Here is a 16221-nt window from a genome sequence, read left to right on the forward strand (position 1 = left end):
ATTTCCACTGGAAGCTCATTCCACACAGCTACCACTCTCTGAGTAAAGAAGTTCCCCCTAAACTTCTGTCCCTTAATTCTCAAACCATGTCCCCTTGTTTGAATCTTCCCTACTCTCAATGGAAAAAGCTTATCCACGTCAACTCTGCCTATCCCTCGCATCATTGTAAAGACCTCTATCAAGTCCCCCCTTAACCTTCTGCGCTCCAAAGAATAAAGACCTAACTTGTTTAACCTTTCTCTGTAACTTAGTTGCTGAAACCCAGGCAACATTCTAGTAAATCTATCTGAATCTATGTTGAATCCATCCTCTATGAGGGCGACATTTCTGAAAAGATCTGATCCATGTAAACATTTTTAATACTCCATTTCAGGCAGAACTGTTGATATATGTTGTTTACCCAACTGGCCAGAAAAAACCCAGAAATCCTTGACCAAGCATTCCCCTGATCGATGGTTCAATGGGATGTTATTGTCATGTGTACAGTGAGAATCTTTTTGTGCATACGTTTCAGTAAGATTATTACCATACAATGGCAGATTAAGTACAGAATGCATGGAAACAGGAGCAGCCAGCCATAAAGGCCCGTTGCAGCCGTCACCTCCATCGGGATTGTCCTGCAAACCGGAGAATTCCGATATTATCAGGGACGGTGACAGGTGGGCAAATAGCAACCGCAACACTAGAAAAGCACCCATCTTCTCTTCGAAGAGCCAAGAGCTGCTTTATGCCCAGTGGGACACCACATCTGAAAGAAAGATTTGTGGCAGGACTGCACTTGATACATGAATGACACAAGAGACTGCAGAAGCTGGATTCTGGAGCAAGAAACAAAGGGCTGTGGGGCTGCCGGGTGGATGGAAAGGAATTGACAACATTTCGGGTCACAAGGATACCGACAACGGTTTTTGGCTCCATGGTACATTGCATTGAAGTGTGAATTAGCAGAGTCTTCTCTAGTGTCCATCATCTCTGTGTCAAATGTTCAGCCAGGCTCTTGCACAGTGGACAGCCTTTGCGTTTGTCACCGCTAGATCTTCCAGGCAGCATTGTTCACCAGGAAGTGGGCATCTTAGTCGGTGTGGCATGGATTGTACAAATGTTCCACATTCACATTCTGTGTCTGCCACATCTGCATAGCCCCATTTACTCATATTGGTCTTGCATCGACCCATTCCTGTACGAAGCCTATTGAGGGACTTCCAGGTCTTCCAGTCACACCTGTGACCAGGTGATAGCTGTTCCTTGGTTGGGATTGGCATCTTTACGTGGTGGTGGTTTTCACTGTGTTTCTTTTCCCACAAGGCTAGTCTGGTTGCTTGAGGAGACTGTGACAGTGGCTGGACTGTGTGAAGGAAGCTCTTCCTCGACTTCAGCCGTTTTGGGGCTGGGTGATGGGAGTGACAGTAATGGCGGGTGTCCCCAACTTGCCTCCTACATTCAGTTCTACCGGTGACTGATCTGCGGATTCCTGGTGGAGCAATACCGGCCAAGACATGCAAGTTATCTGCATCAGTTGGTTTTACGCAACCAGTGATGCATCTGCAGCTGTCATTAAGGGTGGCATCAACTTTCTTCGCATGGCATGATCTTTCCCAAACAGGACAAGCATACTCTGCAGCAGAGTAGCACAGCACAAGAGCAGTTGACCACAGTGTGGATGCATTGGTACATAGAAAATAGGTGCAGGAGGAGGCCATTCGGCCCTTCGAGCCTGCACCGCCATTCAATGTGATCATGGCTGATCGTCCCCTATCAATAACCCGTGCCTACCTTCTCCCCATATCCCTTGATTCCACTAGCCCCTAGAGCTCTATCTAACTCTCTCTTAAATCCATCCAGTGATTTGGCCTCCACTGCCCTCTGTGGCAGGGAATTACATACATTCACAACTCTCTGGGTGAAAACGTTTTTTCTCACCTCAGTCTTAAATGACCTCCCCTTTATTCTAAGACTGTGGCCCCTGGTTCTGGACTCGCCCAACATTGGGAACATGTTTCCTGCATCTAGCTTGTCCAGTCCTTTTATAATTTTATATGTTTCTATAAGATACCCCTCATCCTTCGACCCCACGATGAGTTTGCCAACTTGCGTGGGATGCTGCTCCTCGTCCTCACTTTGCCCTCCACCCTTTCGATGTGTTACTTGAAGGAGAGGGTTCGGTCCAGAGTAACCCCAAGGTAGACAGTGTAGTCACAGTGTCTCAAAGCGACACCATTCCATGTTCGGGACAGCTTCCTCCCAGCTTCGCGATTACAAAGGTGGAACAGGCTAACTTGGGTCTTAGCAGGGTTTGCCTTCAGTTGGTTGTCCATGTAGTAGTTTGTCAAGTTGTCTAAGGATGATGAGAGGGCAGCTTCTACCTCGTCTATGTGAGTGCTCTGGGCTGCTAGCAGAGTTGTATAAATCCACCCAAGATATCTACATGATACTGAGCCAAAGCTGACAAACGTACTCCATGTGGGCTGCATGAATGCAGCGGGATATTAGTTCCCTGGGAATGTCACGATTGGATGGAGAGGAGGTCCAGGAACAGCCCCGGGTTGTACAGAAACTGGGGCTGAAGTTCCACAGAAAGATAGAGGCAGTGTGGAGCTGGGTAGGGGAGTGTCAGGGACGTGTGCTCACTCAGTTACAATAGGGAAACGATTGGATTTGGCAGTACGGTGTGTGTCGGGACACCGGATACAGAACGGGAAGAGAGGCTGATTGGAATGAACAAAGACTGGCAGAGAGATGCAGATATTCCTTCAGACCCACATCGCCCTTCAGTACTTCCCCGGACTCCTCACAATCACTTTGGGAAGGTCCAAAATCGTGCAAAGCTGTATCTGATCACTTCTCCTAATGTGCTCTAATGCTGGGCTCCACACGAAAGACCAGGTTCCAGCAAGCCCATCATTAACAGGGTGCAGTCTGTACATGATCCCGTCTACTAGGAACAGTCTGTATGATCACATCTACAGGATTCTCCCCCTTGAAATCAGGGACCTGGGGTGGACGGTACTGCACCGAGGAGTCCCTTGCAACCTGTTTCTCTCGCGGTTCACAGACTGGCCAGCCGCCTGCCACATTTGTGGGCTGGAAGAGTCTGTGTACCACGTGTATATGAGGTTGCATTATGTTCCACTATCTAAAGGGGCTGCTCCTTGCCTTCTGGATGCATTTCTCACCCACCATCCTCATCTTTGGACACCCTGTGCGTAGGGGAGAGGGTTTGGGGATGAAGATGTCCTGGTTGGGTTGCCTCTGGGCCTAGCCAAGTTGGCCATCGCGAGTCACGGCACCAGGCGGAAGAGGGCTCTGCCTGAGCTGGCTGCCCCGCCCCTTTTCCGGGGTTGCATCCGTGCCCGGGTGGCGTTTGAGAGGTCCACGGGCACCCTGGGCGACTTCCGAGATCGCTGGGCAGAATGCTTCCTTGAGAAGGATTGTAAGATAGTTGTATAGTAGTTTATTTTGTATATTTGTTTGTCTTGTATTAGGGTGGTGGGTTCTTTGTTTTATTGTATTGTAAATATTATTTTTAATAACTGAATACATTTTTGGATTAATAAAAAAACAGGGAACAATCTGTGTGATTCCGGCTGGAGGAGATTGTGTGTGATTATGCTCCAGATTCCAGAATCTGCAGTTCTTTGTGTCTGCATTCGACAGATTACCAGACACCCCACATCATTCTTTTGTTTACATTTATAGAACGGAAACCCCGGTCAGGAGTACCTAAAAAGAGATTTCTTTACTGAATTTTACATTGCATTAAGAAACATATTCTGATCTAAGCATGGCCGCAGTAACGATCCACATAATGCATAGCTCATCTCTCAGAGCACATGGGGAGAGTTTACTAAGCTGGAAGGGGGCGACTAAATGAAACAACGTGTGCTTACCTTTTCCGCGATCATGAAGTCATATCTGAGAGCCTCCCTTGTACAGACCGCTCCCAGCAAAAACACAAACACTAAATAGAGGAACCATCTGCAGCAAAGAAAATGCAGCGCCTGTTATTGTTCCTTTCATCTATATCACCAGGTTTTATTTAGCACAGTTGTAATCACATTTGTTTTATATTAAGCATCAAAGTTAAATCAATCAGAGCCCGAGTCATCTAGTTTGTGTCCCCTCTTAACTCAAGTTCAGTGGAAACGTTCTTCAGTTTTGATACCATGAGAAACGAACTACTAGCTTTATCTATTTAAACACTAACAAGTATCATCGAGCTGAACTTTTCTTCTTTCTCTCTCTCCAGGAATGTCAATGAACCCAATGGGTGATCTTTCCACTTTCACTTCCACCTTAGATGACCTCGATTAGATTCAGGGTTATTACAGTCACGTGCTCCTAGGTGCAGTGAAAAGCTGCTTTGCATGCAACCAAAACACATCAGATAATACTACACACTAACGCAATCAGTTCAAACTTAAGCACAATAGGTAGAGCAAAGGGGGAAATACAGAGAGCAGAATATAGTTCTTGGCAGCTTCACCATGAACTGATGATTTATAGGCATATTGTTGGTGCTCTCTATTCTCTAAGAGTGTTCAGTTATACATATACAAATAGAAGCTGGGTTGTGTCACAAAAATTAACCGCTCTACATTTTCTGCCTCTTCCCACAGGCATTCAGTTGTTGAACTACTGGTGGGACAGATGGCAGCTTAAAGTGAATGATAAGGATGCCTGTTCTTACAAAATTCTTAAAGGGTTCGACAGGCTAGATGCAGGAAGATTGTTCCCGATGTTGGGGAAGTCCAGAACAAGGGGTCACAGTTTAAGGATAAAGGGGAAATCTTTAGGACTGAGATGAGGAAAACATTTTTTCACACAGAGAGTGGGTGAATCTGTGGAATTCTCTGCCACAGAAGGTAGTTGAGGCCAGTTCATTGGCTATATTTATTTATTTATCTATTTATTTATTTATTTATTTATTTATTTATTCCGAACAAGTAAAGACATTAACGACATTAATATTAACAAAATCGAAATTATCAAACAATTGGACATTACAATCAATATTTACAAAGCAATGAGAAGAACAAAATCAAAGTTCCAATGTCCAACTCTGTGTCTGTACATATTTAAGAGGGAGTTAGATGTGGCCCTTGAGGCTAAAGGGATCAGGTGGTATGGAGAGAAGCAGGTACAGGATACTGAGTTGGATGATCAGCCATGATCATATTGATTGGCGGTGCAGGCTCGAAGGGCCAAATGGCCTACTCCTGCACCTATTTTCTATGTTTCTATGTTTCTATGTTCCCTCTGCTCCTTTTGTGTTAACGACAGTAACACGAGGGGACACAACATTGCCAGTGCAGCCCGTTACACACGGAACAAGCATGCAATGTGCATGGGCTTTACACAGATCCTGTCTGACCGGCTGCATGATCCTTCATACGTGATAGGAGCAGAATGAGGCCATTTGTCCCATCAAGTCTGCTCCGCCATTCAATCACGGCTGAGCTGCCTTTCCCTCTCAACCCCATTCTCCTGCCTTCTCCCCGTAACCCCTGACACCCTTACTAATCAAGAATCTATCTATCACCGCCTTAAAAATATCCACTGACGTGGCCTCTACAGCCATCTGTAGCAATTAATTCCACAGCTTCACCACCCTCTGACTAAAGAGATTCCTTCTCATCTCCTTTATAAAGCAGCAACCTTTAATTCTGAGACTATCACCTCTGGTCCGAGACTCTCCCACTAGTGGAAGCATCCTCTCCACATCCACTCTATCAGGCCTTTCACGATTTAGTAAGTTTCAATGAGGTCCCCCCCTCATCCTTCTAAACTCCAGCGAGTACAGGCCCAGTGCCGTCAACCGCTCATCATATATTAACCCGATTATTCTCGTAAACGCCTGGACCCTCTCCAGTGTCACCATATCTTTCCTCAGATATGGGGCCCAAAATTGCTCACAATACTCCAAATGCAGTCTGTCTAACCTCAGCGCCCCTGTTTTTGTATTCTAATCCTCGCGAAATAAATGCTAGTATTGCATTTGCCTTCCTGGCAGTTTTGGACTTGCAACATCCAGAATTTTTGCTGTCATTGTCGTTCACAAAATGCTGATTACATGATATTACCGAATAGTTTTTTTTTTTTTGTGTTTTTTTTGTTTTTGTTTATTTTATTAGAAGTTAATGCAATACAAAACAATACAGTGGCACCTAATTTTAGGTGCCAACTATGTCATACCGTAATCCATTCCATGTACAACCTCTGGTTTTATGTTATGAGAAGGAAGTAAGCAAGACAAGAAAAAGAAAACAATAGAAAGGGGAAAGAGTGGAAAAATAGATGGTAGAAAGTAGAAAAATGTGAAGTGTGTATATAAAAAAAGAAGAAAAAAAAAGAAAAGAAAAAAGAAAAGGTGGAAAGTAGAAATAGAAGAGAAGGCCCCTTAAAAGAGAATTTTTCAAATCTATATTCGGAGATGTAGATCTATCCACATCATGAACTGAAATCAGCAATCCTTATGGTACCGCTGCATCACATGATTCCAAAAAGTCGATGAAAGGAGACCAACTCCTTAAGAATTGGTCATATTTATCTATTAGTCGGAGTCTCATTTCTTCAAGGCGTGCTATGTCCATCATATTCCTAATCCACATTTTAACAGTTGGTATGGCTGTATTTTTCCAAAATTTAAGTATCAATTTCTTTCCAATTATTAACCCATACCGAATAGTTTTAAGGTGGGGAAAGTTTAATAGGAACCTGTTTTTTTTTTTACACTGAGCTTGGTGGGTGTATGAAACGAATAGCTGGAGGAGATAGTTGAGGCAGGTACTATCACGTTTAAAAAACATTTGGACAGGTACATGGATAGGACAGGCTTAGAGGGATATGGGCCAAATGAAGGCAGGTGGGACTGGTGTGGATAGGGCATGCTGGTTGGCGTGGGCAAGTTGGGCCAATGGACCTGTTTCCACGCTGTATCACTCTATGACATCGACTGAGCAAGGATAGAGCTTGCATCTTAGTTTCAGTGAACACTTTCAGCACAACTTACGAGATCCCCACGGCTGCCAGGGACCCAAAGGGGATGTTGGATGCTGGTCTCTGGAGATCTCCACTCATGTTGAATCCTGCCATCACACCTGTATTACAGAAATCACAGTTAATACACTCATGAAATCACAAAATCACTACTTGTATAGGCTTACCTGCATAGGCGGCACAGCGGTAGAGTTGCAGGTGGTTGCAGGTAGTGGAAGCAGGTAGGGAGACTGACGAAAACCTCCGGGAACCTCCGAGAACCGCACGGAAACCTTGGGTGGGGCGCAAAGTCTCCAGAGGTTTCCATTCAGGTTTCCTAAGTGGGACAGGGGCATTACAATGCCAGAGACCCGGGTTCGATCCTGACTACGGGTGCTGTCTGTACGGAGTTTGCACGTTCTCTCCTGTGGCCCCATGGGTTTTCTCCGGTGCTCTGATTTCCTCCCACACTCCAAAGACTTACAGGTTTGCAAGTTAGTTCACTTTGGTAAGTTGTAGAATAATCCCTCGTGTGTGTAGGTTAGTGTAGAGGGATCGCTGTGTGTGTTAGTGTAGGGGGGTGGCCTTGCAGGCTCGTGTACAGGAGGCAGCACGGACACGGTGGGCCGAAGGACCTGATTCTGCGCTGTATCTCTAAACTACACTAAAACCAAACTAAATGATTCACATGAACTGCAAATCATCCTTTTTACACAAGAAAACCCAACAGCCATTCAATGTTAAGTTCTGCTGCAAATCCAGTCATTTTGGTCTCCTTATCACTCAAGCTGCCAGTGCGTGCCTCCATCACTGCCAGAGAGTTCTCCCCCAAGTGGCAGAAGTATAAATCTGCAATGTCCTCAGCTGGAGCATCGGAGCCAGGCTGTGTTTGAAACTCTCTGCAACTCTGACGGACCTGGGCAGAGCTGCTGGATGCTCGCTATGCAGCATCTGCAGCAATCAGTCAGAGTCACCAGAGTCACCAGTTGAACATTGAATCAAACTCTTCACCAATTGCAATCTAAATAGATGCAATAATAACTGGAGATTAATAGAGGGAAATATCTCTCTCAAATGAAAATAAGCATGACCCACTCGAAATGGTTATAACCTGTGGACAGCATCCTTGGGAACGATCTTTCTTGAGAAGGCAAGATATATTGTTATGGGAAGCAGACATTCCAGGAAGTTATTTAATCAGTACCATATACAGATAAAGAACAAAATGCCTTTTTATTCTTTGGCAAAATGCCAGGAACTAATGTATTTTATGTTTTTTGTTGTTAAGCAGATTCGGGGCGCCAGCTCTCAGACACCTCCTCCTACTTACCCCTCGACCATGACCCCACAGGCCATAATCGCACAGATCATTTCTGGTTTTATCACTTCCGGCTGTCTGCCCTACACAGCCTCCAACCTTATCGTTTTCCAGCCCCGCACAGCTCGATTTTATCTTCTCCCCAAAATCCATGAACCCAACTGCCCCGGAAGACCCATTGTTTCTGCCTGCTCCTGTCCCACGGAAATCATTTCCACGTACCTCGACTCCATCCTATCCCCCCTGGTCCAATCCCTCCTGACGTATGTCCAAGACACTTCACATGCCCTTCGCCTCATTAATGACTTTCACTTTCCGAGTTCCCACTCCCTCATCTTTACCATGGATGTTCAGTCACTCAAAAGTCTGAAGAAGGGTTTCGACCCGATACGTCACCTATTCCTTTTCTCCAGAGATGCAGTTTGACCTGCTGAGTTACTCCAGCATTTTGTATCCATCGTGATAGGGTTGTGATAGATTTCTGGGCATTAAGTGTGGAAGGAATGGACTCAGAATGAAAGTTATGCGGACTGAAATATGCTCCAGATATCCAACAAACACCACCACCCTCAGTCTGAAGAAGGGTCTCGACCCGAAAACGTCACCCTTTCCTTCCCTCCAGAGATGCTGCCTGTCCCGCTGAGTTACTCCAGCAATTTGCGCCTATCTTCGGTGTAAACCAGCATCTGTAGTTCCCTCCTACACAAACAGTATTCAAATATGAATAAGCAATGATATTCTCTTACCAGTAGCAGTGGGAAAGAAAACTCCAAAAACTGTAAAGAAAGTCTCTTCTGGGCTGTAGTTTGGGAAAGTGTTGTTCTTGAGCAATTCCTCAGTGTAGCCCACAAATCCAAAATCTAGGGAAGCAAGAGGAAAATAGATTCTTACTTTATACTTTCTGAAAACAATAAAATTGAACATCAAAATTGAACATTTAAATTTTTACTTATGTAATAACAGTGTTCAAAGATTTTCAAGATATATCATAAACCCTGATTATTGCGGACCTTTTTAAAATAGATTTTGGTTAAAGCCAACGGACCTGCCGATGGCTGCCCATGTCATCCCTGTCTCGCACCCGTCTCCCCGGAAACTTCCAGGCTGCGCCTACCCCCACCACCAACGCCAACCCACGCCTGCACTCCCCACCAACGCCTGCACTCCCCACCCACCCACGCCTGCACTCCCCACCCACCCACGCCTGCACTCCCCACCCACCCACGCTTGCACTCCCCAAGCACCCACGCCTGCACTCCCCACCCACCCACGCCAGCACTCCCGCCCCACCCACGCCTGCACTCCCCACCCACCCACGCCTGCACTCCCCACCCACCCACGCCTGCACTCCCCACCCCCCCACCCACGCCAGCACTCCCCACCCACCCACGCCAGCACTCCCCACCCACCCACGCCTGCACTCCCCACCCACCCACGCCTGCACTCCCCACCCACCCACGCCAGCACTCCCCACCCACCCACGCCTGCACTCCCCAAGCACCCACGCCTGCACTCCCTACCCACCCACGCCTGCACTCCCTACCCACCCACGCCTGCACTCCCCACCCACCCACGCCTGCACTCCCCAAGCACCCACGCCTGCACTCCCCCACCCACCCACGCCTGCACTCCCCACCCACCCTCACCAGCTCTCCGGCCACCCTCACCTCCAGTCAAGTCAAGTCAAGAGAGTCTTGCTTGCTGCAGCACAGAATATAGTAGGCATAAATAAATACAGAACAGATCAGAGTGTCCATATACCATAGAATATATAAATATACACATAAATAAACAGAAGAAGTAATGAATATCAATGCGGAGTCAACAAAATTAATATCATACTTGTATAACAGTATTTTAAATATAGAATTACCATCAACAGAGGCAATAGAGAAGACTGGGAAAAAGAATTAATGATAAAAATCTCAAAAGAAACATGGGAAAAATATTTGATACATATACATAAATGTTCGATCAATGCTAGACATAAGTTAATTCAATTTAAAATATTACATAGATTATATTATTCCAAAACTAGGTTGAATAAATTTTATCCAAATATTTCTCCCATTTGTGATAAATGTCTTTCTCAAAATGCCAATATTACGCATTCATTTGTCTCTTGTTCAAAACTTTATAAATTTTGGTGTGATATATTTGATATATTCTCAAAGCTATTTAAGACAAAAATGGAACCTAACACTGAAATTATTATATTTGGAGTAAGTGGAGATGGGAACAAATTAAATACACACCAAAACTCATTTTTCAATTATGGGTTAATAACAGCAAAAAAACTTATACTTAAATTTTGGAAAAATGCTAATATACCAACATTTAAAATGTGGATCAGTAATATGCTGGACACAGCACATTTGGAAGAAATGAGACTCCTCCTAATAGACAAACAAGACCTATTCTTAAGGAGTTAGTCTCCATTTATTGATTTCCTGGATTCATGTGGTGACATAGTATCATGAAAACCAACAGTTTCAGGTATGGGTGAAAGATGATTTAGAATATTTAAAAAAAAACATCTCACTGTGGCAATGGAATAATCTCCCTCCTGCTTTCCTTCTTCACTTATTCCTTCTCTTTCACTTTTTCTTTATTGGTTTTTCACCCACACTCACTAATCTATTCTTCACTTCTCACAACCTCTTTTTCTTCTCTCCTTTCTCACCTCTCTTTAAAAATAAAAAGGGAAGTTGTACAGAGAATGTAATATGTTAACATCGTTTGTGTACCAATGCATTGTACTCACTTCTAATAAATAATTTTTTTTTTTTTTTTTAATAAAAAATAAAAATAAATAAACAGATAAAGTGCAATAGGCTGTTATAGTTCAGAGTTTGTTTGAAGTTGCATTTAATAACCTATGCTACGGCTGCCCCTCACCTGCACTATGGACACCCGCGACCTTTGACTCCGCCGACTCCCACCTCTCCCCCCCGACGCCAGGGGCCGTCAACTCACCTGGATTCCAAGAGTGCGGAAGGGTTGCGACCAGAAACGTCACCTATCCATGTTCCCCAGAGATGCTGCCTGACCCGCTGAGTTACTCCAGCACTCTGTGAAACGTCACCTATCCATGTTCCCCAGAGACGCTGCCTGACCCGCTGAGTTACTCCAGCACTCTGTGAAACGTCACCTATCCATGTTCTCCACAGATGTTGCCTGACCCGCTGAGTTACTCCAGCACTCTGTGAAACGTCACCTATCCATGTTCCCCAGAGATGCTGCCTGACCCACTGAGTTACTCCAGCACTCTGTGAAACGTCACCTATCCATGTTCTCCACAGATGCTGCCTGACCCGCTGAGTTACTCCAGCACTCTGTGAAACGTCACCTATCCATGTTCTCCACAGATGTTGCCTGACCCGCTGAGTTACTCCAGCACTCTGTGTCCTTTTGTGTTTTAACCAGCATCTGTGGTTCCTTGTTTCTACTACTTATACAATGATAGTACCATACTCGATTAAAGCAGACAATCAGCAATAACAGACACCATTCCCTCACCACTGTGGTCTGTAATAACGAGGGTTTACTGTATTTCATGTAAGGCGTTGTACCACTCCAGCAACAACTGACCCAAGATCACTGGTTGAATGCGGCAACTGGTGCGACCTTGCTTAGTGCATCTCAAATGGACAATCATCAGGATGCTAAAGTTGAATTTAGTGCACACCAAGAATATAACTTCTCACTCCAAGTCATCCTATAATCATCCCCCACCCATCACTCTTTGGGAATGGGACAGTGAATGGGACAGCGTTGTTGAAATTGAGCGATCACACAATCAGGAACGTTTAACACAATATCGTCATCACCCCCTCCTTCCAACTCAATTCATTGGGGTTATACAGTAAACTAAAGCACATCAGAATGTGAACATTTACTGCACTTCTGCAATGCTGTGACTCACAGAGGCAGCATTTCTATTTATAAACTCTGATTAAGCAATTCCTTAATTACAATTCCTTTATTAAAGTTTACACATTCTGTAAAACGAATGCTCTCAACTCTCACGTTTATCACCATCTAACATAAAACTGTCCAACTGTCTGCTTTAAATCCCCACCACTTTCATGGCTGTCTTTACCTCCAGTAAATGAACGGTCTATGAGTGAAGGAGGAACACACCCAGTATTACAGTATTTCTCAGAATTCCACACCGACCAGTTTGGTTTACTTTAGAGACATAGCGCGGATACAGGCCCTTCGGCCCACCGAGTCCGGACCAGCCAGCGAACCCCGCACATTAACACTATCCTACGCACACTAGGGACAATTTACATTTATACCATGCCGAACCTACAAACCTGTACGTCTTTGGAGTGTGGGAGGAAACCGAAGATCTTGGAGAAAAAACCCACGCAGGTGACGGGGAGAACGTACAAACTCCGTACAGTCAGCATCTGTAGTCAGGATCGAGCCTGGGTCTCTGGCACTGCAAGGGCTCTACCGCTGTGCCACCGTGCCATTACAGTTTTAGCTTTGCCACCACCCTCTATTCCCTGCCACACAGACAATTCCATATTCATTCCCGCCAGAGTCTCCATCAGCTTCCACCGGTGCTGAGAGAACTTTGAGTCATTTTCCTGCTGGACCTTGGCGAAGGCAAGTTAGGGGCATTTGTGACCCAAGGCATTTTTATTTTCCTTTTACGAAAAACATTGGGATAAGTATAAAAAAAGCATACCAAAAAATATACTAAGCATATACCCGACCAGTGAGCCTAACATCCGTAGCAGTTAAGTTAACGTTTTCTCAATGTAAAAACTCTTGACAGAATAATAACGGTTGATTGATTGATGGTTCTGTAAAATTATCTTACTGAAACTTCATGTGTGTCCCATGTAGAAACAAGGAACTGTAGATGCTGGTTTACAACAAAAAAAATCACACAAACACTGGAGTAACTCAGCGGGTCAGGCAGCATCTCTGGAGAACATGGATAGGTGATGTTCGAGTCGGGACCCTCTACACACTGATTTTTCTGAAGCCTGACGAAGGGTCTCGACTCGACTCCAGAGATGCTGCCTGACACTCTGAGTTACTCCAGCTCTCTGTGAAACATCACCTATCCATGTTCTCCACAGATGCTGCCTGACCCGCTGAGTTACTCCTGTACTCTGTGATTCAAGATTCAAGAGAGTTTATTGTCATGTGTCCCTGGTAAAGCGAATGGTATATTAGCATTCATAGCAAAAGGATTTGAGTATAGGAGCAGGGAGGTTCTACTGCAGTTGTACAGCGTCTTGGTGAGACCACACCTGAAGTATTGCGTACAGTTTTGGTCTCCTAATCTGAGGAAAGACATTCTTGCCATGGAGGGAGTACAGAGAAGGTTCACCAGACTGATTCCTGGGATGGCAGGACTTTCATATGAATAAAGACTGGATAGACTCGGCTTGTACTCGCTAGAATTTAGAAGATTGAGGGGGGATCTTATAGAAATTTACAAAATTCTTAAGGGGTTGGACAGGCGAGATGCAGGAAGATTGTTCCCGATGTTGGGGAAGTCCAGAACAAGGGGTCACAGTTTAAGGATAAGGGGGAAGTCTTTTAGGACCAAGATGAGAAAAACATTTTTCACACAGAGAGTGGTGAATCTCTGGAATTCTCTGCCACAGAAGGTAGTTGAGGCGAATTCATTGGTTATATTTAAGTGGATGTTAGATGTGGCCCTTGTGGCTAAGGGGATCAGGGGGTATGGAGTGAAGGCAGGTGCGGGATACTGAGTTGGATGATCAGCCATGATCATATTGAATGGCGGTGCAGGCTCGAAGGGCCGAATGGCCTACTCCTGTACCTAATTTCTATGTTTCTATAGGACAATGAAATTCTTGCTTTGCTTCAGCACAACAGAACATAGTAGGCATGACTACAGAACAGATCAGTGTGTCCATCTACCAATATATAAATATATATGTGAAACGTCACCTATCCATGCTCTCCAGGGAAGCTGCCTGACCCGCTGAGTTACTCCAGCACTCTGTGTTGTTTTTTTATGTGTGATCTTATGATGTGGACAGGCGGTGGTTAGTGGCAGACCAATCATTGTGTCAATGAACATAATCTTTAATTACATGGGCAGACTAGAGTTTGCCGCAGGTTATTTGCCCGATTCAATAATCCTGTTCACATGTTTAAACAAGCATTGGGGCTGTGTCACAATTTGAGAAGTGGTGTTTTTCATTTACTAATGCAAGAACCATCATCAGCTAAGGAGATCTCATGTATTAGATGCCAAATTCCGTAAGCCAGTTTATTTTCCTGAAAGGTGGCTTAAAAAACAGGGCGGAACCCACCGTTTCCCGGAGACTTTATGGCTATTTGGAAAAGAAAAAGGCTCTCCTAGATAAATGACGTGTTTACCCAAAAGGAAGTCACCACCCTTCACATACAGAGTGTGTTTGTTCCAACGCTGCTACTGATTGCAGATCCCAGCCATTCTCCGGAACCTTCCGTTAGAAGCCAGCACCCAGACTGGTTTCCTGCCTTGTTGCAGTTTGTACAATCGGCCCAAAGCCGTTGGTGGTATCTGGCCAACCAGCCCACTACAGATGTTCTCATTCCTTTCCCAATATAGATGACTGCTTATTAAGCAATTGTGCATTTGAATCCTTTAAGGCAGCCCAGTGTACTACGCAGAAAGCATTTTACCGGGATGCATCACAGCTTGGTTTGGGAACTGCTTCATCCGAGACCGCAGGAAATTGCAGCGAATTGTGGACGCAGCCCAGACCATCACATAAACCAACCTCCCTTCCATTGTCTCCATTTACACCTCACGCTGCCTCGGCAAGGCCAGCAGCATAATCAAGGACGAGTCGCACCCTGGCCACTCCCTCTTCTCCCCTCTCCCATCGGGCAAAAGGTATAGAAGTGTGAAAACACACACCTCCAGATTCAGGGACAGTTTCTTCCCAGCTGTTATCAGGCAATTGAACCATCCTACCACAACTAGAGAGCAGTGCTGAACTATCTACCTCATTGGAGACCCTCGGAGTATTGTTGATGGGACTTTACTGGCTTTATCTTGTACTAAACGTTATTCATGTTATTCCCTTTATCATGTATCTGTACACTGCGAAATGTTCGATTGTAATCATGTATTGTCTGCTGGTTTTTCAGGCCACAGCTGGAAATGGCTGGCCTGTCTGCCAACCCTTTCCATCCTCTGCTCAACACAAGAGGTGGATCTATGTTAAACCTAAATCTCTAGTAATTTTTCCAGACACAGATACAACAAAATACTTCAAACAGGCCAAACAAGGATGCAGCTCGTCAGTTTTTCAACTTTTTTTTCTTTTTTTAGTATGTTTTAAAGTCTGTATTTAATGTTTCTTCGTGTGTTTTGTGTGGGGGGTGGTGTGGGGGGGTAAGGGGGAAACCGCTTCGGTCGCCTCCTCCACGGAGAGGCGAGTTTTTCCAGGTCGCCTCCCCCGTGGCCTAACATCAAGGATCGACGCGGCTTTTCCCGGAGACGCGCCCGGGGCTTCAGCGGCTGGCGCAGCGTGGACTCTCGGCGTGGAGTGGGTGAGCCCTCGCTGGAGGGGAGCGCTCCGTTTCGCTGGCCCGGGGCAGCCGGCAGCCTGAAGCCGCGGCCTGAAGTCGCGGTCTGCAGAGCTCCAGCTGGTGCGGCGTCTACAGCCCGGGATCTCACGTTGGGGACCCGGGAGAAGAAGAAGCCATCACTGCCGGCCCGCGGCCAACTTCTACCGCGGGTCCAGCATGGACTTACCATCACCCCTGGAGGGGAGCTTCGACCGCCGGCCCTGCAGTCTACGGTGCTTCTGGCTGCGGCGGGGACTTAAATCTTGACCGCCGGTCTGCGGCCTACAACAACTTAAAGCCGCGGTCTCCGGTGAGGAAGAGCTGATCCTGGACTGACTCTGGACTCTGGTCCTGACCACGGGGGG

General features: G+C 45.7%; 1 protein-coding gene across 2 annotated transcripts in view; it reads right to left on the bottom strand.

Moving 5' to 3' along the window:
• slc12a8 (solute carrier family 12 member 8) overlaps positions 1–16221 on the bottom strand; it is an 83723-nt gene that overhangs the window by 25793 nt on the left and 41709 nt on the right. For both annotated transcript variants that reach the window (XM_033023678.1, XM_033023677.1), the window contains 3 exons: positions 9040–9153; positions 7010–7097; positions 3888–3975 (listed from right to left, as the gene is read on the bottom strand). In XM_033023678.1, coding sequence (XP_032879569.1) covers positions 3888–3975; positions 7010–7097; positions 9040–9153 — 290 coding nt within the window. The remainder of the gene's footprint in view (positions 1–3887; positions 3976–7009; positions 7098–9039; positions 9154–16221) is intronic.

Source organism: Amblyraja radiata, chromosome 7 (genome assembly GCF_010909765.2).
Source record: "Amblyraja radiata isolate CabotCenter1 chromosome 7, sAmbRad1.1.pri, whole genome shotgun sequence".
NCBI lineage: Eukaryota > Metazoa > Chordata > Chondrichthyes > Rajiformes > Rajidae > Amblyraja > Amblyraja radiata.